This window comes from Thalassophryne amazonica, chromosome 12, assembly GCF_902500255.1.
Source record: "Thalassophryne amazonica chromosome 12, fThaAma1.1, whole genome shotgun sequence".
Taxonomy (NCBI): Eukaryota; Metazoa; Chordata; class Actinopteri; order Batrachoidiformes; family Batrachoididae; genus Thalassophryne; species Thalassophryne amazonica.
The window spans coordinates 95621745-95644943 of NC_047114.1; the positions used below are offsets into that span (position 1 = coordinate 95621745).

The window sequence follows — 23199 nt, forward strand, 5'->3', positions numbered from 1 at the left end:
TAACAATGTAAAAAAAAAACAAAAAAAAAACACTGATTTTGTTTTTGGCAAACATTTTGTTCTGGTGAACTGGACAAAAATCACACAGACAGGAAGAGTGAAGCGATGAGTAACAGAACATGTTGTGCTCCATTGGTTTATTCAGCCACATTCAGCAATGAGCACGTCGAATCCTGAACATTTGGAGGCACAATGAAGCGAGAATGTGATCGAATGTGCAGGCGCATTCACACGTGCACAGCTTTCAAGCTGCCGGATAGCAGGGCAGCATTTTCATACCAGCTTTTATTTTTTAAAATCAGTTTGTTCCGAGCAGAATCTGTATTTTTATTATTTCCAGTTTTGGATACCACCTTAAAATCAGGATTCACAAACCAATCAATCAATCAATCAATTTTTTTATATAGCGCCAAATCACAACAAACAGTTGCCCCAAGGCGCTTTATATTGTAAGGCAAGGCCATACAATAATTACGTAAAACCCCAACGGTCAAAACGACCCCCTGTGAGCAAGCACTTGGCTACAGTGGGAAGGAAAAACTCCCTTTTAACAGGAAGAAACCTCCAGCAGAACCAGGCTCAGAGAGGGGCAGTCTTCTGCTGGGACTGGTTGGGGCTGAGGGAGAGAACCAGGAAAAAGACATGCTGTGGAGAGGAGCAGAGATCGATCACTAATGATTAAATGCAGAGTGGTGCATACAGAGCAAAAAGAGAAAGAAACAGTGCATCATGGGAACCCCCCAGCAGTCTAAGTCTATAGCAGCATAACTAAGGGATGGTTCAGGGTCACCTGATCCAGCCCTAACTATAAGCTTTAGCAAAAAGGAAAGTTTTAAGCCTAATCTTAAAAGTAGAGAGGGTGTCTGTCTCCCTGATCCGAATTGGGAGCTGGTTCCACAGGAGAGGAGCCTGAAAGCTGAAGGCTCTGCCTCCCATTCTACTCTTACAAACCATAGGAACTACAAGTAAGCCTGCAGTCTGAGAGCGAAGCGCTCTATTGGGGTGATATGGTACTACGAGGTCCCTAAGATAAGATGGGACCTGATTATTCAAAACCTTATAAGTAAGAAGAAGAATTTTAAATTCTATTCTAGAATTAACAGGAAGCCAATGAAGAGAGGCCAATATGGGTGAGATATGCTCTCTCCTTCTAGTCCCTGTCAGTACTCTAGCTGCAGCATTTTGAATTAACTGAAGGCTTTTAGGGAACTTTTAGGACAACTGATAATAATGAATTACAATAGTCCAGCCTAGAGGAAATAAATGCATGAATTAGTTTTTCAGCATCACTCTGAGACAAGACCTTTCTAATTTTAGAGATATTGCGTAAATGCAAAAAAGCAGTCCTACATATTTGTTTAATATGCGCTTTGAATGACATATCCTGATCAAAAATGACTCCAAGATTTCTCACAGTATTACTAGAGGTCAGGGTAATGCCATCCAGAGTAAGGATCTGGTTAGACATCATGTTTCTAAGATTTGTGGGGCCAAGTACAATAACTTCAGTTTTATCTGAGTTTAAAAGCAGGAAATTAGAGGTCATCCATGTCTTTATGTCTGTAAGACAATCCTGCAGTTTAGCTAATTGGTGTGTGTCCTCTGGCTTCATGGATAGATAAACCAGTTAGAACTAAATGAAATGCCAGTCAATGACATCACACCTAAGGACATGACAAAAAAAAAAAAAAAAGAGACTCGCTAATGGCGTAATTAAGAAGCTACATGTTTTGCCAAACTGGAGCTAGCTGATTATTTCCGACATCATTTCTCTTTACATGTCAGCCTGTCTGTCAAACTTTGATGACGTTCATGTCAAAAAACAACATTTGTAAGGTACATAGCAAAACCACGCCCACATTTTACATTGATCACCTGTCGCTAGTAAATCTCTGTCCACCATTCAAACATGACATTCAGAGGAAGGAAGGATGTGAACAGATTTTTTTTTTTTTTTTTTTTTTGTCTGTAATCAAAAACAACAGTAGCAAAAAAAAAAAAGGCTCCAGACTGAAAAGTTTGTTGTACGTGCATAAGTTCTTCCATGCACAGCTTTTCTCACAAAATCTTCATCCGCAAGTCCATTTCCAGTTCTTACTGCAAATATTTGGCATTTAGAAAATCTCAGTTTCCTGGAACGCAATCCTAATTTTGTCATCAACTGAGCTTTAAAGTGATCTACATGAATCCAACATCAGTTATCCATTTATTGAATTTCAAAATAAAATGATGCCTACGCAATCGCGGTATTTTCTATCATATGAGACATTCTGCACTTTTATTTTTTGATCAAAATCTTCCGGTGCTCCTGCTCATTGTTCGGGTATCTTAACACAGTCAGTGGTCAGGGCAAGCAAAGCCAGCCATGGTGATCCAGGGTGTAAAGTGCACCAAAAATGAAGCGATGTACAGGTGGATTTAACTCTGAAATCAATACCCAGGTGGTAGAACAACAACCGTTCACATCTCGCTTGCTTCTGAGGATCCACGCAAAATATTACCCATATGCTGCTTATTACAATCTGTCTGTAAAGTCAATCAAAACATCTTCCTTGCACAGTCAAACTTACCACTCCGGTTAAGGTTATGAACTGAGTCCTTCACTCGTGATTTCAGATGCCTGAGAAACGTTTATTGACTCATGAGGTTGGTGGACAGATGTGTTTTGTCATGCCAGTGTCTTTGTTGGAGAATGAAGACCAAAGTCTTTGGGGACACGGTGCTTCCTGACTTGCTTTAAAGGAGTTAGACTTGAATGCTAACCAGTGACTTAAACTGACAACTAGATGTATTTGATATGAGGTCTCTTTGGTGGATGCTTGGATGCTGTTTGAATGACTTTCTGTGAAACAAATGGCTACTTGGGGAGATTCTGGGGATGTATCACAAGCATGGTGAAGCAGTATCAGTTGTGACATTTTGGCCGTGTCGTGTGTTTCTTTGGCGTGATCCTGCACACAGGTGCCTCAGTGTTGAGAACCCCAGGGGCTGGAAAAGTGTAAGGGGATGTCCATGTTTTCCCCAACACAGCAGGTTGATGGTTACTTTCAACAGCTGGGGTTGGTCGAGTTGTCCGCCTGAGTGGTTACCATCAAGGAACTAAGGTGGTTCCATGGTGTGTTGGATACAGTGACGTGTGGTGCACCAGCACTTGTCATTATTTCCAGAACATTAAAACATATCTGGATCCGTTTTGTGTTTTTGTTCCTTGAACCAGTTCAACACCATTACAACAAGTCAGATTTATATTAGAATACACATTTCAAAACATTTGAGGCATGGCCCGTGCCAACATCCCTCAACGCTAATGTTGTGTAAGAAACTAAACCAAATGACTCAAACATCATTAAACATTAATTAAAGGTTCTGGTTGGGTGATGGTTTAGTGGAAGACAGTGCATGTGTCCAAAGAAAATCTGAGTAAAAATTATAAATGTGGATACCGTCTCCATCACACAGATGAAGATTTTAGTTGCATCAACAAGAGACCCAATGTTCTTTCAATTTGTTTCCTGAAGGAAGCGCGCGATCAACTAATTCCTAATCAACAGTTCACCCTAGAAACTTTCAGAGAGGCAAGAAGAACTCTCTAATTGGATTCAGCTTTGCCTCACATTATTTCTATTGGCTCCTTAAAAACGTGCTGGTGTTTCTAAAGAGGCTGTTTATGGTGATTCTCATTCCGGACCACAATCCGAAGAGCTCTCGAATCCGCCACTGAACTGTGTGTGCTGTTGCTCTGTGGACAAAGGGTGCATGCGGCTGACTCTTGGGGACACAGACTGTGACCTGTATGATCGGATACTCTGTTGTTGTTGTTGTCTGCTTCCTTCTCTTAACTGCCGTCGGGACAAGCGCCTCTCTCATATGTTGTTGTTCAAAGCCTCATGTGGCATTTGGCATAAAGATCAATTGGAAGAAGCGGGCAGACGAGGCAGCGATAATGGAGGCAGAGACTAAACTTCACAGTAGAGCTCTGCATTCCAAACCTGATCCTGTTGTACCCTGTTCAGAGTGCAGACAGTGGTGCTGTGCACACCATCAGACTGCTGACACACCTATCAGGTCAAATTCGGGCCTTATCTTCCAACGGGTGCAAGTTTCCAGCTTCCTAGTTTTCAGCCAACACAGTTATTTTCTTTCTTAGCCCAATTATTTTTTTTTAATCCCAAATGGACTTGCACTCATCTGTGTACTCATGGATGCGTTGCTCTTAAAATGAAGCAGAGTCTTGGAGCATTACCATCAGCGCAGTATATTTAGAGGAAAATATTCAGATACGCCTTGTACAGATGGGTTCGAGGTGCATGTATACTGCACATGTATGCATAACTAAAGTGAACTGGAAACAATAATTAAATGAAATAAAAATAAACACACATGGGAAAAATACAAAACTTCACCTCACTGCTTCACCCCAGGGTGCTTGGGTGGCTGTTCGCCTGTTGTGCATTTTGATGTTGCATGCACATCTAGCTCAGGTTCCAGCGCACTCTGCCTCTTAAAGGGGATGATGTGAGTTATTTATTTCATATTATGCCCAAAAATATGATTTGAAAGAAGCACACTGTCACTCATTCATCTGTGAATGTAAACATGAAGTACCTCAGCACTGAGAAGCCCTCGGCTGATTGGTGAATGAATAGCAGCCTATTTTCCCACAAAAAAGTAGAGCAAGGCCACCAATCTTCAACAGGCCTCTTCTCCAGCTCGACATCCATCACTGACATAATGAACATCCTGCGGCTTGTTCAGGTGATCGTGTGTTTGTGATGTTACAGAAGAAGTGGACGTATTTGGTGAGGAAAAAGTAGGTCAAAGTGACCGGTCTTCAACGGGATTGTGGTCCGTCGTATGATGCATCAGTGACATCAGAAAGATGAACATCCATTTGCCCATTAAGGGACAGTGCGTTTACACTGTGCCACAGAAGGACAGGCGCACAAGAGGATGGACGGCATGATGATAACGAACTCTTTCATCTCTCAGCCGAAGGGTAAAAACAAGACACAAGAAAGTTGACAAATTCATTTCCAAGTCTAATGTGTTTTTTTCTGTCTCAGTGGCTGTAGTTCATTAAATGAAGTCCACAAATTAGTATAAGTTTAGCGTGTTGTTCGGCTGTGTGAGTGTAATTACACAGCCCAGCTGTTAAATTCAAACAGCTTTCGCTTTTGTTGAAGTGACACCATCAGTAACGCCATCAAATAATGAAATGTGATGCTGGCGCACACACAAAAAAACACCACGTCATCAAGTTGGACTCGCCGGCTCGTGTCTTTTTTACATCATGAAGTAGACAGAAATGGTGGTGGTGGGGGGTTTCACACCTTGTAATTTGGAGCTGCAATTGCAAAAGTATTATTGCAGCTCTAATGGAAATATAATAAACTTGAAGGACATGTTACCCATCTCTAAAAATACAATTTCTCTTGCTTTTGCCATCAAGCATGAAGCCATGAATTTATCTTTCTGCTCATAAAATTCACCAAGATCCATTCATAACTTTTTGAGCTGAGTGTTGATGTATCTCTAACATCCTGCTGGATGCCGTCTGGATCGACTCAAAAATTATATTTTATCAGAGTATAAATTGCACCTGTCAAAATAATAATAATAATTTAAAAAAAATCCCTCTTGAAGAGATTAAAAAAACATATACAAGTTCGACCTTTTTCTATATTATCCACAGTTTAATTTGTGATTTTTGTGCATTTATAGTGTACTTTTATTACTGGCATTTATTATTTTATTAGCAGACTTCACTTTGTTGAGTGCTGTTATTTCTGGAAAACCGTCTATAAATACTTACTATAATTACTATTATTAATAACGAACATGTGATTCTCCAGTATATATGTTGCACAGGAGTACACGATGCAGGAGCTTCCAAAGTACTAAAAACAAACAAACTACAAGTTAAACACCAAAAATATGGGACACAAATTACTTCTTTGGAGATTATTCATCTGCTGGAAACATGCTATCAAAGGTCATTATTAATACATTTTTTAATTAAATGTTCCTGAATAGGCAACACTGTGGTTAGCACTGTTGCCTCACAGCAAGAAGGTTGTGGGATCGCTTGCCGCCCGAGCCTTTCTGTGTGGAGTTCGCACGTTTTCCTCGTGTTTAGGTGGGTTAGGTGGATTGGTGACTGAATTGACAGTAGGTGTGTGTGTGTGTGTGTGTGTGTGTGTGTGTGTGTGTGTGTGTGTGTGTGTGTGTGTGTGTGTGTGTGTGTGTGTGTGTGTGTGTGTGTGTGTGTGTGAGACAGACTGAACCCCGCCTCACACTCTATGATGCTGGGATATGCTCCAGCTGCCACGTGACCCTTGATTGGAGTAAGTGGGGATAGGAAATGAATGAATGACTGTTCCCAAGTGCTTAAAACTTCCTCTGGATTCTGGTTTCAAATTATTTCCTGAATCCATTTCAAAATAAAATCCCTCCGTTTCTACGACACTATCCATCTGCTTACCAAATTTCATCAACATCCTCTCTCAATTTTCTGAGCTAATTGTTGCTACGTGTCAAACAACCTTCTGGATTTCTGTTCCAGAATGTATTCTGGATCACCTCCAAATTGCCTGCAACATTATCCATCTGCTCTCCAAATTTCTTTGAAATCCGCTCATTACTTTTTGAGTTATGCTGCTGACAGACAAAGAGACAGGCAGACAAACAGACAAACGCTGGTGAAAACACGCGGTAATAACACCCACCCCATTGGCTGTGCTGACAGCCTGGAAATAGATGCTGTAGCTCTTCTGGGGCAGCAGAGGGGCATTCCAGTAGCCGTTGTAGGTTTTGTTGTCCCCCACAGTGAAGGGCTGAGCTGAGTGGATGCCGGCAGCAAGGAACTGCGCGGTGAAGTAATACTGGGAGTTGAGGAGAGTTGCGTTTTGGAAGTGGATGGGAACTGGGTAACAGCGTAGGATTTCGGCTGTGCCGCGCACTCTGCGTGGACGCTCCTCCTCCACCACCACCTGATATGCACTGCAGAGGACAAACAGCATGAGCAGATCCAGGTTGATATTTTGTGTGTTACTACTGCAAGTGTCAGAATAATTTTAAAGCTACAGTGTGGCGGGTTTAGTGGCAGCTAGTGGTCAGGTTGCAGATTGCATTATGCTGTCACAGGTTATAATATTGATTGCAGTCACCTTTTCACTTATTTGGTGATGGGGATTCCCTCTCTCACCTTCTCATATGATTAACATGTATGACGGTTGTTAAATGTGTTAGCCTGCACTAGCAACTAACAGACAGTGTATATGGAGGCAACTACCGATTCCTAAATCTTAAATCTTGAAAATGCAAAAGGCGGAGTCATTATGTCCCCTTTTGGGTTACTGTGTCAACATAGTGGTGCAACATGGCGGTCTCCATGAGGGGGTGCACTAACATGTCAATACAAAGGGATCATTCTAAGATTATGAAAACATGAATTTGCTGTTGCAGGTAAATTATTATACACTTTACTAAAAAAAAACAAAAACCCAGATGGTTGTGAATGCTATATTCCCTTTCTGCTAATAAACGCTCTTAAATCCTACATACTGTAGCTTTAAAGTGACAGAAAACACGGTGCAAAGCTGCAATTGGTGACATATAAGGGTCATTCCATGTCAAGTCACCTGGGGGCTCCCAGGTAGTCCTGAGTTACCAGTTTAATATGTTGTTCCTCTGACAGGGTAACGGTGAAATGCCAAATATTAGGTCCAAATCTTGAAAGATTTTGCAGCTACACCCCAATCAATATTTGTTGGATTTTCCACATTTTATGAAAACGGTGATTTCTACCAAATGTAGACATTAATAACTAGCCTGTCATTAGCTTCCCAGCTTTGAAATTACACATCCTAGCCTAGTCTTTGGTGTAGAGTTGGAATATGAAGTCAGTTTTAGTGTATCTGGTGTGTATCTGCCTTCTACAAGGCCCTGAAAATGGTAGAAATTCCAAACATTTTACATGGCATCCGTATATCTGCTTGCTCAAAAATCCCTCAGTGATACCAGCTATTGGTCTTAAAATTATTTTTACCATGATTTATGATGTGATAGAGCACATCTATGAAGTGAAATCACATAGTTTGTTTGGAGCAAAATGTTGAGTTGTGAAAAATATGCTAATATTTTGAAAACATGAAAATAGACCATTTTCTGCACCCCAAAAGGTAATTTGAGCATCATATTCATATTTATATCACGTATTCTTACATATTTCAAGATGGTATGTTCCAAAAATGGTGTTGTCTGAGCTTCCTTCTTTTTCAATCAGTTTTATCAAACAATATTTATGCTGTCAGAGCTCATAAGTAATTGAACAAAGTAAATACAAGGATTATTGTTAATAAAAGGCATCATTTTACAGCAAGCTTTCATTACACAAATCAGGGGATGGATACATGAGCATTTCCAAGTTTTGGACTTCATTTCCATCAATGATTCAGAAAAACAAACAGTATGGTACCATATGGTAAATCTGTCAGGAGTAAACAGTTTCCAAAAAGAGTAACTGTGCAAGAAAGAGTTGAGTGGGGAAGCCACCAAGATGCCAAAATCCGTTGCTGTCCTTTCTTTCATGGCTAAATTCTGCAGAGTGTGGGCACGTGTTCTAAGTTTTAGAAGAAAAAATTTGGGGTAGAATTGTTAAAAGTGTATTCTTAGTGACCCATAAAACAGTAAAAAGCTTTGTGCCATTTTTTCAGAAGGATTTTGAGACATTTCAGGACAAAAAGGCGGCTGAATTACCTTAAAAAATGAAAAGAATAAAAATGAAAATTGTGCTCAAGTTGCTCATGTTTATCTGTTTATCTTTCAGCACCACTAGATTGCAGTCATTATGTGATTTTTTTTTTTTTATGCTCCAAGTCCTTGAGACCACATTATTTCATGTTAGTTGTCGTCATCTCGTTCCTCATCGTCCTCTGATTGTAGGACAGTTATATTGACACAGACATCCTCTTCTCCTCCACAATGACAGTTCGGTACGGCTCATACAATACATCATAATAATAGCAATATTTGCTTGGAAACACTCAAAACATTATTTGAACAATATATTTGGCCATTTTTCCTCAAATGAAACATATTTATGGATTTTTTTGATGTGGGAATCAATTGAATTGCAGTTTTATTACCTGTATTGATGTAACATTAGCAGACGGAGTAATAGCTGCTATTTAATTATCACATTTCTGTGTGGAAACTGTCTGTCTCTCTGATAGCCACACCTGCTCCTAATCTATCGTCAATCCAGTGCCTACGGCCCCATTCAGCAGGTACCAGACGAATCTAGGGGATATTACAAAGGCAAAACAAAATCCGTTTTTGGATTGATCTGGTGAGTCAAAGCTTATCTCAATCTCTTCTCTGTATATGCACTTTTGAAACTGGGAAATTTCAAGATAATAGCAATTATTCATTTTGAATTTTCGTGTTAAACTGGACATGCCTCTACGTTTTCAGATGGATTAATAATTTGACACCAAAATCATGACGAGACATTCTGTGCATGAGTCTGTTTGGGATTCAGCGTCCAGTGTGTTGAGTGTAACTGTGGCAACAAACTCAAACTTTGGACCAGAAAAAAACATCTTTCCTCAATGTCAAAGACGGCTTCATTAACTTTATGTATGTCAGACATTTCTTTAGTGCAAAAATCATATTTATGAGCAGTTGTGCTTGAAACCTGATGTGATGCTTGTCTGAGTGAGATTAAGACCCCGTGGAGTCAGTAATTTCTTTTAATGTGCACATACAACCTGCAAGCTTGTAGTGAATATTAATAAGAGCTACACAAAGAGCCGAGCAGTGACGGGAGAAAGTATTCAAGCAGCATAATCACAGAAAGTGCATCTCAGCATCTGTGGACGTCTAGTCAGTTTTTCAAATTAAAGTACAACTGTTAAAGTAAAATGACTTCTTGTCGCCGTTGAGTAGGAATAGGAAAGTAGTAGGAAAGCAGACAGTACGCGGCTTCACCTTATTTGCTTTTTCATTATTCAACGACTGAAAAGGTTAACGGCTCTTTCCATTTCCTCTCCATCAGAGCCTGGTGTTTAGCGAGATCAAAACGGCGGCCCTCTGCGCCTCTGACAGAGATGACATTGTCGCCGAGTCGGGCACTTCGCTGGAGGGGGAGACTGACTGTCTTATAGAAACCCATGTTAGTATGCGTGTCACATCTGCCTGTTAAATCTGTGCGTCGCTGAGTGACAAAGGGTCTGTTTACAGCTGCCACCGTGGGGGACTGGTATTTCATTTCCCCGAAAAGTTACACAAACAAGCGGCTATCCCTTACTAAAAAGTAGTACATGCAAGTATGTTTCAAGTATACTTCCAGTTTACTTTTTATATACTTATCAGTACTATTTTTTGGTAAGGGATTACCACGAATGGATGCATCTGAATGCATGAATGCTACAGTACGACTGGTTATACAGACTTATTTTGTATTATATTCATTATCAAAATTATTTAGTTTTTGTACCAGTATGCTACTGTGGTTACAAAGTATATTTAATTAAAGCTACAGTGTGTGGGATTTAGTGTCATCTAGTGGTGAAGTTTGAGATTGCATTATGTAACTGCCAGTCATGATTTTGTTTTGTCACGTTTATGTCCTGTCTTTGGTGTCTGAGGATTCATACTAGTTTGCCTTCACTTGTGATAAGCAATATAGAGCCTCCATTTTCACAAAATGACGGGTGCCAAACTAGTTAGCCAATGCTAGCAACTAGTTGACAGTCTGTATTTGAGCGACTACGATTCCTCTTCTTCTTCAGTCTTCCATCTGCACTGCAAAATGTAACAAGAGTCATCAGGACATGACATATCGCCCCCTGGTCCCCACAAATCAGCACCACAAAGTGCTGGAGGATCACCCAGGAACACCCTCATGATAGATATGAATGAAACTGGCCAACTGGTTCTTGAGACATCATGCTAACAAGGGTGGCAACAACAATATCTTTAATATCTTGCCATGACCTTGAAAATGACCCCAAGGTCACCATAATTGACTGGTGTCAGGGGATCCCCCAAGTACACGTTTATGCTAAATATGAATGAAATTGGTCAACTGGTTCTTGAGATATCATGCTAACAAGCAGAAATGGATGGACGGCTGGACAGACTGATGGCTACATGTCCCTGTATTTCATACCAGGGGGATAAAAAGCACATTAAGTATGTCCTTTTTGGGCTACTGTATCAATACCGTATTGATATTCCTCAGCTTATGAAAACACTTTGATTTGTTGTTGCAGATAATTAGACACTAATGCACAGATGGTGATGAATGTTAGATTGTATTTCTATTAATAAACACACTGCAGCTTTAAATGTCAGTGATATTAAGAAAAGTATAGAACCAAGTTGAAATGAACACGGAAAATTCACATGCATACTTAGATCTGCATAAATAAAATGAGGTTGTTAGGATCCCGTCTGAAATAGCCCAAAGCTAAATGCACCAGAACACAATTTTCCTCACTCTTAATTAACTCATCAGCTTCAGCAAATATTGTTGAGGAAATGCAAATAACTACACATTGGGAAGTGACCTCATCAAGAGTGTCAGGAGGGGATGGGGCCTCACAGCTGAATGTTGCTCTGCGGTGTATTTATGTGAAGCGATCAAGGAGCTACAGATCTTGACAGAAAGTATTCAAATATTCTCTGAGGATCTGCCTGAAAATCCAGCAGTGAGGATTTTATCAACGGATCCCAACCTGTGGATGTGGACGTGGCGAAAGCAGGAAAAAAGGAGCACCACCAGAAATCACTTTTTCCCTCTAATTCTGCAGCACTCTCTCCGGTGCCACATATACACAAAACCACAGCAAATATCATGTGCGGCTCGATCCCGTGAGTCCAACAGACGTGCAGATCTGAGACCCACAGCTGCAAGTCCTGACTACCCTGACACACTGATATTTGAGCCTGATCTGGCTCAGGTCCTGGATCAGGCGTTGGGTTGTCAGTTCTGGCAGTGTGGGCGTGTCACACAGAGCAAAGACTGGTTCAAACAGCAAGTATCTGTGACATAACGTCACAAAAATTTAAAACAAGTTATTTCAAGACTACGTTCTGCTTTAGTCTTGGTGTTTCTATTTCAAGAGAACTATATTTAATTATAAAAGGCAGATTAAAAAACTGACTTTGTGTCAGGATCAGACTAGGCGTGGCACAGAAGGTGGATGGACACAAATACAAAACTCACAGGGACAGGTGTGATAGTAAAAAGGCTTTATCTCAAAAAAGGCAGGCAGGGATTCGGTACACAAGTAGACAGTCAGAGAGGCGGCGGTACAGGCAGGCGTTAGGCTAAGGCGAGGTCAAAAAACATGCACTGGTCAAAACACAAGGCAGCAATGGTCATGGGCTGAGGTGAGAGCAAGGTCAAAGGCAGAACACGGTCAAAAAAACACTGCAGAGCAAAACAGAGCAAGACAAAGGGCTGGAACGTGAACTAGAGAAACTAGAGAACTAGAAACTAGAGAAAGTGAGGGGCTTAAATAACAGGTGCAGTGATTAGGAAAACAAGACACAGGTGTCAGGGAAAGTGCTGGAAGGGGCATGGTCAGACAAGACAGAGGTGAGGCAGGAGTAGAGTGACAGGTGGGCGTGGCTAAAAGAAACAGACTCAGTGACTGAAAATCAAACCCCAACCAACTGTGATAAAAACTGTAAACCTAACGCAGAGAAGAAGACAAGAAAAGAGTACCAACATAAGACAGTGATCAACAAGAAAATAAAGGCAGAGACCACACTAGAACAGGACCAACAAGTGGCAACAGTAAAACAGAAAATACAACTAATGACTACCCAGAAAATAAATGATAAACAGAGTATAAAACCAATGACAAAAGTAATATGCACAGAAAAGAGATACTCAGAACAAAACCAAAACAAGACTTAACAAATGACTAAAATACAATGGCCAGATACATATAACCAGGGACTGAAATCATGATAAACAAAACAGCAAGGACAAAAGTCACAAAAAAAAAAAAACAGGACATGAGCCCAGATCCAAGGCAAATCATGACACTTTGAGACTCCTTTAAGGTTGTATCTCACTGAGCGGTCAACGCTGACAAACACAGCAAATTTAGTTTTTTTCAGGGTGCGTAAAAGGAACTCAGCCACATGGGGTGTGCAGCCAGTACATTCTGAGTGCCGGTCCCAAGCCCGGATAAATGAGGAGTGTGTGCTGAGAAGGTGGAGGGAATATTTCGAAGAGTTGATGAATAAAGAAAATGAGCGAGAGAAAAGGCTGGATGATGTGGTGAGAGTAAATCAGGAAGTAAAGAGATTAGCAAGGAAGAAGTGAGGGCTGCTATGAAGAGGATGAAGAGTGGAAAGGCAGTTGGTCCAGATGACATTCCAATGGAGGCATGGAAATGTCTAGGAGAGATGGCAGTAGAGTTTCTAACCAGATTGTTTAATAAAATCTTGGAAAGTGAGAGGATGCCTGAGGAGTGGAGACGAAGTGTGCTGGTTCCTATTTTCAAGAACAAGGGTGATGTGCAGAGCTGCAGTAACTACAGAGGCATAAAGCTGATCAGCCACAGCATGAAGTTATGGGAAAGAGTAGTAGAAGCTAGGCTTAGAAAACAGGTGAAGATCTGTGAGCAGCAATATGGTTTCATGCCGAGAAAGAGCACTACAGATGCAATGTTTGCTCTGAGAATACTGTTGGAAAAGTACAGAGAAGGACAGAAAGAGTTACATTGTGTGTTTGTGGACTTAGAAAAAGCTTATGATAGGGTGCCAAGAGAAGAGTTGTGGCATTGTATGAGGAAGTCTGGAGTGGCAGAGAAGTATGTTAGGGTAGTGCAGGACATGTACAAGAAGTGGAGTGGGTGGAGAAAGGTGGCAGGAGTGATTTGTGACCGAAGAATATCAGCAAGAGTGAAGGGGAAAGTTTACAAAACAGTAGTGAGACCAGCTATGTTGTATGGTTTAGAGACAGTGGCACTAACAAAAAGACAGGAGGCAGAGCTGGAGGTGGCAGAGCTGAAGATGTTGAGATTCTCTTTGGGCGTGACAAGAATGGACAAGATTAGGAATGAACATATCAGAGGGACAGCTCAGGTGGGACGGTTTGGAGACAAAGTCAGAGAGGCGAGATTGAGATGGTTTGGACATGTGCAGAGGAGGGACCCAGGGTATATAGGGAGAAGGATGCTGAGGATGGAACCACCAGGCAGGAGGAGAAGAGGGAGACCAAAGAGGAGGTTCATGGATGTGCTGAGAGAGGACATGCAGGTGGTTGGTGTGACAGAGGAAGATACAGAGGACAGGGTGAGATGAAAACGATTGATCTGCTGTGGCGCCCCCTAACGGGAACAGCCGAAAGACAAAGAAGAAGAAGTAAAAGGTTATAAAACAGTTTACAAAGTTTTTAGGGTTGCAAACAGTATTTCTTGTCACAACACGAACATGTTGAAAATTTTGTAGTGAATTAATTTTTCTGCAAACAGTTACAAACACGTGCAAAACAGTTGTAAGCGTTTGTAAATGGTTGCCTTTTTTCTTTGTAAGTTGTTTTTGTTGTTCTGGACCTGTGTGTACCGAATAAATTCATTCATTCATAATGCTGTTGGTAACATTTGCTAACAGTTGCCAATGTTCACCAACTGCCTTTTGCAAAGACTTTCACAAATGAATGTTAATTGTTGCTGAACGTTGCCAAATGTTGCTAATGACAGAGGCTAACCCTCATGTTCCAAATCCAAAAATCATTATTAAATGATCATTAGCATTTGCCGTGCCGTGAGATACTAGATTTATTGATAGCTCCAAGAGCGCCGGTGTTTTCTACATATCATTTGCTGATCTTCCCGTTCTTGTTTTATAAATCCATGCATGAGTATAGCCTGGCAGGATTTGCATCTTTGACCACTCTTAACGTGTTGCCTGCCCGCATGCTATCAGGACAGAAAGTTGAAGAAATTATCTATCACTGACTGTATTGGAGTATCTGTACTGCAAAGCTGTAGCTGGTGTACAAACTGCCCCAGAGATGATCAATTGTTCCGCATGGCTGGCATCGCATGATTAAGTGCCCCCGCGTGTACAGCATTTGCTCTTTAACCCTATAGTTTATCATAAGGTGCTTGATGTGCCATTAGGAAAACCCTCCGTGTCCTTGGTGGGCGTGTCCTTATTCCTCCGAGCTCTCCTGTTAACTGTTGGCCTGGGAGGTGATAAAATATTTATTTCTGCCGAGTGTCTGCAAGAGAAATCAACCTTAATTACTGTCCCTGCTGCAAACAGAGGTCAAAGGGCAGGTTGTGATCACGCAAAGGCGGGATTTAATTGCAGTCGCTGCAGGGACGGCGCGACTGAAAACCTATCAAGTCATTTACTTTAATGATCATAGAGAATGTTCGGAATTATATCTTCTGTCAATCACAGAGCAGGCGGGTCTGTGGGATAGGAGTCTGAATATCGATAGATATTCCAATAATACCCATCTGTATCCTTTGACAAGACACAGCAACCCCAACACCCCCAATTCTCCCTTGCACTCCCACATCCCACCATAGGGGTGCACTATGTTTTTGCCTCGCTATTACTAGGATTGCCGGCAAACGCATTTCCATCTCTGCCTCCTCTGTGAGACATGGTGTGATTAAAAGAAAGCTCATGCAAATGTAACGAAACACGCTGTACATATTTGCATTTAACACAACAGATTACGGTTATGATTTTTTCACGAGTTAGCATCATGGTTTACTTCTGTGAGGCTTCCCCATGCTGGTCACATGATGCAAAGAAGAAAAACACCTCAAAATATCCGTCAATGAAGATAAGTTGGGTAAAGTTCCCTTAAGACCGTAAGGACAAAACAGTGTTTACCAAGAACTCACGTTTGTGTTCAAAACACATTTGATGCAGAACAGTTAAATACAAATAGAACTGCTACTAGAGAACAAAAATATTTATTTTCCAAATCCAACGATAGAGTGCACATTGTTGCCAGCAGACGGGATGAAACACCGCCGCACAGCTCTCGATCAGCCGGGAGACTCCGGGGCGCTCTTCACCGGCTCAGAGGCCACGCCGGAGGCACCCGTGTGGGCACGAGCAGAGCCAGTCTCTGTCAGACTCCAGGAGCCAGTTGTTGGTCGTAGGTTTCTCATTTTACGGCCACCATCATTGAGTTTTTTTGCTTGTTGGAATGTTGGAAATTAACAAGATAATTTTGATTTTAAATTATAAACAAATTGTATTTGTTAAATGATACTTATTGCGAGAATTGTTTTCGGCTGTGGGACCGTCATATTTTCAAAATTGTTGCATAAACACTGCCATCTAGATTGTAGTGTTCATGTCAGTGTGAGCAGCCACACATTCGCTAAAAGTGATGAAGGACTTAGAATTTTCAGTTTTCAAATTGCCTTTTTTTTTTTTTTTTACAAATGAATAAAAATTACATATTTACAAATACAGATTCATTTGTAAAACCCACCACACGTTTCACTGACGTCAGGAAACTAATGTACTCATAATGCAATGCACCATGTGTGTCTATATGCTAAAACCTTCTAAATTAGTGCATTACTTTAACACTAAAACATATAGCTGATATTTTCACTTTATAAAACAACAGACATGATGTTAATTTCAATAACTTGTTTGCAATTAGTAAAAAAAAATCATAACCGTAAGTCAAAACTGTCAGCCTGTGAAAGACTCCAGTGAAATGACCGGCACGTCTGTATGGTGTGAAGAGAAATTATCTTTTTTTCTTTCCTTTCTCTCTGGTAGTCAGCTCTCTTCTGTCTGTAGATGTTAGAGTTCTACTATTCATGGCTGTCTGTCTGCTACAAAACATGTAACAGACAGGCACTAAAATCTTTGATTTCACACTTTACAAATGTTTTTAACTGTTAAGCTTTATTTACTATGCCCACAAAAATCTGTTAGCGGTATAAAAGTTATCGGAACTAAATTTTTTGGAAGCTAATTGGTCCGCTGATAGTTTTCCAAGTTATCTGGAAAGCTAATCCGCTAATGAAAACGTTAGCTTTGACAATTAGCGTTTAGTGAATTAGTGGAACTGTGCCCACCACTGCCTGCACACACCCCCACCCAGATGTTGAGTACACAGTGCTTTATGGGTAAATTTCTTTTGTCTGTATGCAGTAGGGAGAATTAAATTAAACCAACTTTTCAAGGTTCTTTAGACAACCTTAAATCTGGCCAAAAATTTGGCCACAAGCCAGATATTCAGGATGGGGTCCAATACGTAAATCTAAACATGATCTGTTATTATTATTTATTATTTCTATTATGTGTTGCCATGGTGCATTTTGAGACAATTCTAATGGGAACATGGTTATTTGGCAGCCATTCTGGATGCCTTTTTGAAGAAAAATCTCATCAATTCTTTAAACATACATGGTTTTCCTGTCAGCGAAAACGTTTTTGTGAAATATTTTGAAAATTAAGGCAGCTGTTTTGGATGCTATCTTGAATATTTGGTCTGAGGCTAGTTTTTATGTTTGGGAACATCATAATGGTGTTTTGGGGACGTTTAAGGATTCTGGGTTGGTTTAGTTCTTGGTGGTGGTGGTGTGTGGGGGGGGGCACCTAGCCCCTAGCTGTGGCTGGAGAACTGACTTATGATGTACTGGCACCACATACAGGAGGAGAAAGAGCTGTAAACTCTGTTTATGCCCAGTTGGCATACTCCCAATTGGTCTGTTCCCATTTTGTGTACCTGCAATTATTCCCGTTTTGTCTACTCCTAAGTTAAATACCAAATTTTTGTCACTTACAACAATCTTCCTGTGTTTGTGAGAAATGTCTTAATATTTCCCTTCCCTAACCCTAACTTTTGACAATCATTCCTTGAGTTGTCTTTTATAACATGGGATTTGACATAATATATGTAGTAGAGGAAATGGGAATACTATTTAGTATGAATGTAGACTAAATGGGAGTAGGCCAAATAGGATGTTACCAAACTCTCATCTAGTACACACACTATGGCATGTGGGGATAAGCACGGGTCCGATGGGCCTCAGCTTACTTCTTGCCAATCATGCACTTAAAATGATATTTGAAGGACAAACAATAGCAAAAATGAAATCTCATGATGAATAATCTCCACAATAAACTGCACTCATCCTCAGGACGGTAAGAGACCCCGCAGTCGCTGCCTTTGTGCTTTGATGTGGGAATGCAGGCTTTTGTGGCTTTTCCATATTAGTAGTTGGTATTCCAACACAATCTGCAGATATAGTGAAACAAAAACAAAAGCTGCCTCCCTCTGGGTGGCTCCTTATGATATGATGATGCGGTTGTGCTATGACTTAATGAAAGAAACAGCATGAGTAAGGCTGGTTCTCTTCCTCGGGCAAAATACCAAGTGCCAAAGGCTATAAGGCTCCAAGGGTAACAAAGCTTTTGTAATGTGGAAATCTGAAACGGCTTCTTCTCGGCGTAATATTCACTGCAGTGCAAAACAACAACAACAGCTCAAATACGTTTGCAGATTCTAAAAATGTTCTGTTCTTCTGGATGATTTCTGTTAGGAAGGTGTCGTAACACGGACCCACAACAGGGGGCGCAAGTGAACGGACAATGGATAAGAAAAGGAGTAACAATTTAATGTTGCGAAAGTACACAACGGAATACAAACAGAAATAACAGGTACCAATTGTATACAAGAGGACAGTGGGCAGGCTCGAAGATAGGAGACCTCTGATGAACGAGGAGCCGGGGCCCACACCGCTTCCACCACCAACGGCCTGAAGAACACCGGAGCCGCCAAGTCCTGAATCCCCAGGTGGTCTCTGTCCTCCGTTGTCGGCCCTGGTACTGCTGGCAAAGAAGACACAGAAGGAGGTGAGTGTGAGTCCTCACACCCAGCAACCTTTACACTCAAAGTCTCTGGGAGGGAAAACCTCCACCTCCAGATACGTTTCTCTCGTGCAGCTCCTGTTGGTCCCTCTTCTGGATTACCACAGGAACGCGGCTGCACACAGAACAAAGTTTAGACAATCGATAAGTCAGCAGAGAAATTACCTTTGTGGTAGATGATTTCTCGGTGAGGAGGTGGAGTTGTGATCCGCTTCTTGTAAGGAGGTTAATGAGAGACAGCTGGTGAGGTTGACAGGTGACAGCTGTCACTTCCAATAGCTCTGGCGCCCTCTCATGCTTGAAGCCCGCACTCCAAGCAGGGCGCCGACTGGTGGTGGTGGGCCAGCAGTACCTCCTCTTCAGCGGCCCACATAACAGGACCCCCCCCTCAACGGGCGCCTCCTGGCGCCCGACCAGGCTTGTCCGGGTGTCGGCGGTAGAAATCGACCAGAAGGGCCGGGTCCAGGATGAAGCTCCGTTTCACCCAGGAGCGTTCTTCGGGCCCATAACCCTCCCAGTCCACCAAGTACTGAAAACCCCGGCCCATCCGACGGACGTCCAGGAGCCGACGAACAGTCCATGCCGGCTCCCCGTCGATGATTCGGGCAGGAGGTGGCTCTGGTCCAGGGGTGCAGAGTGGTGAGGTGTGGCATGGTTTAAGCCTAGAGACATGAAAAATGGGATGGATCCGCAGTGAAGCCGGGAGTGTCAGCTTCACTGCGGCCGGACTGAGGACCTTGGCGATAGGGAACGGCCCAATAAAACGGTCCTTCAGTTTCTGAGATGTCACCTGAAGCGGGATGTCTTTGGTGGATAACCACACCTCCTGCCCAGGTTGGTATGCAGGGGCCGGGGAACGCCGGCGGTCTGCATGGGTCTTGGCCCTCGTCCGGGCCCGCAACAGGGCAGAACGGGCGGTTCGCCACACCCGGCGGCACCTCCGTAGGTGGGCCTGGACCGAGGGTACCCCGACCTCTCCCTCCACAAGTGGGAATAATGGGGGCTGGTAGCCCAGACACGCCTCGAAAGGGGAGAGGCCGGTGGCGGAAGACACTTGGCTGTTGTGCGCGTACTCGATCCAGGCCAGATGGTTGCTCCAGGCCGCCGGATGCGCGGAGGTGACACAGCGAAGGGCCTGTTCTAGGTCCTGGTTCCTCCCGGGTTCACGGCTAAGGAGGAGGTTAAGAGCCCCCCCAATCTGACGGCGGTGCCAGGGGTGTACCATGATCTAGCTGACGTCTTCAGCAAAGATCTGGCACTCACTCTTCCACCGCACCGACCGTACGATTGTGCCATTGATTTGATCCCGGACGTTGAGTACCCGTCCAGTAGACTGTACAACCTCTCACGCCCGGAACGCGAATCAATGGCACAATCGTACGGTCGGTGCGGTGGAAGAGTGAGTGCCAGATCTTTGCTGAAGACGTCAGCAAGATCATGGTACACCCCTGGCACCGCCGTCAGATTGGGGGGGCTCTTAACCTCCTCCTTAGCCGTGAACCCGGGAGGAACCGAGGATCCTAAACACTCCCGATGGCAGGTTTCGCTCCACTGCACCACTGCCCCAGACGGCCAATCGATCCGGGGATTGTGCTTAACCATCCAAGGAAAACCCAAAATCACTCGGGAGGTAGAAGGTGCCACGTAAAACACGATCTCCTCCCTGTGATTCCCAGACACAACCAGAGTCAAGGGCTGGGTCCGGTGTGTAATCAACGGGAGTAGGGTGCCATCTAGTGCCCGTACCTTCAAAGGCGAAGGCAGAGCCACTAGAGGGAGCCCCACTTCCTTTGCCCATCTGCTATCCAACAGATTCCCTTCGGACCCCGTGTCCACCAGTGCTGGGGCGTGAAGGGTTAAATCCCCACTCAGGATTATCACTGGGATTCGTGCTGCTTTGCGGGGTTTCCCCGTGTACATGTTATGGCCCACCCTTAGCCCAGTTTCTACGGGCGGGCGTTGGTGTTTGACCGTTTGGGGCAGTCTTTTAACAAATGCTCACATGAGCCACAGTAAAAACACTCCCCGCGGGCCAGCCTCCTTTGTCTGACATCAGATCTTACTTTGGCCCTGCTCGTGTCCATAGCTTCGTCAGCAGGGGGAGCTGTTGCCACACGGAGCCCACTGGCAACGGAGCGTGGGGACGACGTCACCCTTTCTGACCCGGAAGAGAGAGGGACGGCTTGTGCCCGGCCACGCCCTCCGGCCTGCTCCCGACGGTGTTCATTTAAGTGGTTGTCTAATCGTATAACCAGATTAACAAGCCCGTCGAAATCCTGCGGTTCATCTTTAGCCAGTAAATGCTCCTTCAGTACTGAAGACAGTCCGCTTATGAAGGCAGCGCGGAGCGCAACGTCGTTCCAGCCAGACCTCGCAGCCGCGATGCGGAAGTCGACAGCGTACTCAGCTGCGCTCCGACGCCCCTGTCTCAGTGACAGCAGCACGGTCGAGGCAGTCTCGCCTCTGTTGGGATGATCAAACACTTGTTTGAATTCCCGTATAAACCCAGCGTATGATGACAGAAGCCATGAATCCTGTTCCCAGAGCGCTGTAGCCCAAGCGCGTGCCTCACCTCGAAGCAGATTAATTACATAAGCCACCCGGGTGGCGTCTGATGCGTACATAACTGGACGCTGTGCAAAAACGAGCGAACACTGCATTAGGAAGTCTGCGCACGTTTCTACACAGCCTCCGTACGGTTCGGGAGGACTTATGTAAGCTTCAGGGGAAGGTGGGGGGGGTAGTTGAACGGCCAGTGGAACATCTCTATCAGGCACCGGGCCAGCAGGAGGAGACACTGCAGCGACGCTTGACTCGCGTGCTTCCACTCTGGCGGTGAGAGCCTCCATCCTCCGATTGAGGACTGCATTTTGCTCGGTTACCAGCTGTAACTGAGCAGTGAAAGCAGTAAGGATGTGCTGCAGATCACTTACCACGCCTCCTGCTGCCGCCTGCGCTCCTTGTTCTCCCATTGGCTGTTCAAGCTGTGGTTGACGCCCCTCGGGATCCATGACGAATGGCCGAGAAATCCTGTTAGGAAGGTGTCGTAACACGGACCCACAACAGGGGGCGCAAGTGAACGGACAATGGATAAGAAAAGGAGTAACAATTTAATGTTGCGAAAGTACACAACGGAATACAAACAGAAATAACAGGTACCAATTGTATACAAGAGGACAGTGGGCAGGCTCGAAGATAGGAGACCTCTGATGAACGAGGAGCCGGGGCCCACACCGCTTCCACCACCAACGGCCTGAAGAACACCGGAGCCGCCAAGTCCTGAATCCCCAGGTGGTCTCTGTCCTCCGTTGTCGGCCCTGGTACTGCTGGCAAAGAAGACACAGAAGGAGGTGAGTGTGAGTCCTCACACCCAGCAACCTTTACACTCAAAGTCTCTGGGAGGGAAAACCTCCACCTCCAGATACGTTTCTCTCGTGCAGCTCCTGTTGGTCCCTCTTCTGGATCACCACAGGAACGCGGCTGCACACAGAACAAAGTTTAGACAATCGATAAGTCAGCAGAGAAATTACCTTTGTGGTAGATGATTTCTCGGCGAGGAGGTGGAGTTGTGATCCGCTTCTTGTAAGGAGGTTAATGAGAGACAGCTGGTGAGGTTGACAGGTGACAGCTGTCACTTCCAATAGCTCTGGCGCCCTCTCATGCTTGAAGCCCGCACTCCAAGCAGGGCGCCGACTGGTGGTGGTGGGCCAGCAGTACCTCCTCTTCAGCGACCCACATAACAGATTTCACTTATTTAATATTTTCTGCGGTAGGAAGCTGTGTGTGGATAAAACACCAAGAAATCCTACTTTTAGTTGTTTTAAAATATTAAAGAAAGTATTGGTTGACAAGTTTAATGTTTGCCATTTGAAGCTGCAGTGAGGTTTTTTGGTGTAATTACTGCTGTCATGTTAATGTGCCTTTGAGCAGCTGACACCTCGTCACCTCCTGCTGAGTTAACAATTTACATTATAAGCCATTTTGACAAGCAAGCATCACTTAGTCACCTTCTTGATTTAGAATGACGCAAATTAACAAAAGCAGCATAAACACTCAAGTCAAGTCTGGGAACATGTGCCGGCGCTGCACTTTACTGCAGGCACAACACCACAGAACCACCTTGGGTCCTGGATGGCAACCACCGAGACACATGACCAATCCATACACTGACTTGATAGGAAAAAGTTTTAATCTGATGAAGTGCTCTCTTTCATCTGCATTGTGTTTCTATTGTGACTCCTCCCCTTTGCTCCACTCGGGACACGGACTCACAATCCCCAGCATAGGAGGTGGACCGCTCGGACCAGT

At 43.6% G+C, this 23199-nt stretch overlaps 1 protein-coding gene across 6 annotated transcripts in view; it reads right to left on the bottom strand.

Moving 5' to 3' along the window:
- The window catches only part of LOC117521153 (receptor-type tyrosine-protein phosphatase mu-like), a 467264-nt gene that overhangs the window by 121733 nt on the left and 322332 nt on the right, over positions 1-23199 (bottom strand). For all 6 annotated transcript variants that reach the window (XM_034182503.1, XM_034182501.1, XM_034182498.1 and 3 more), the window contains one exon: positions 6726-6999. In XM_034182503.1, coding sequence (XP_034038394.1) covers positions 6726-6999 — 274 coding nt within the window. The remainder of the gene's footprint in view (positions 1-6725; positions 7000-23199) is intronic.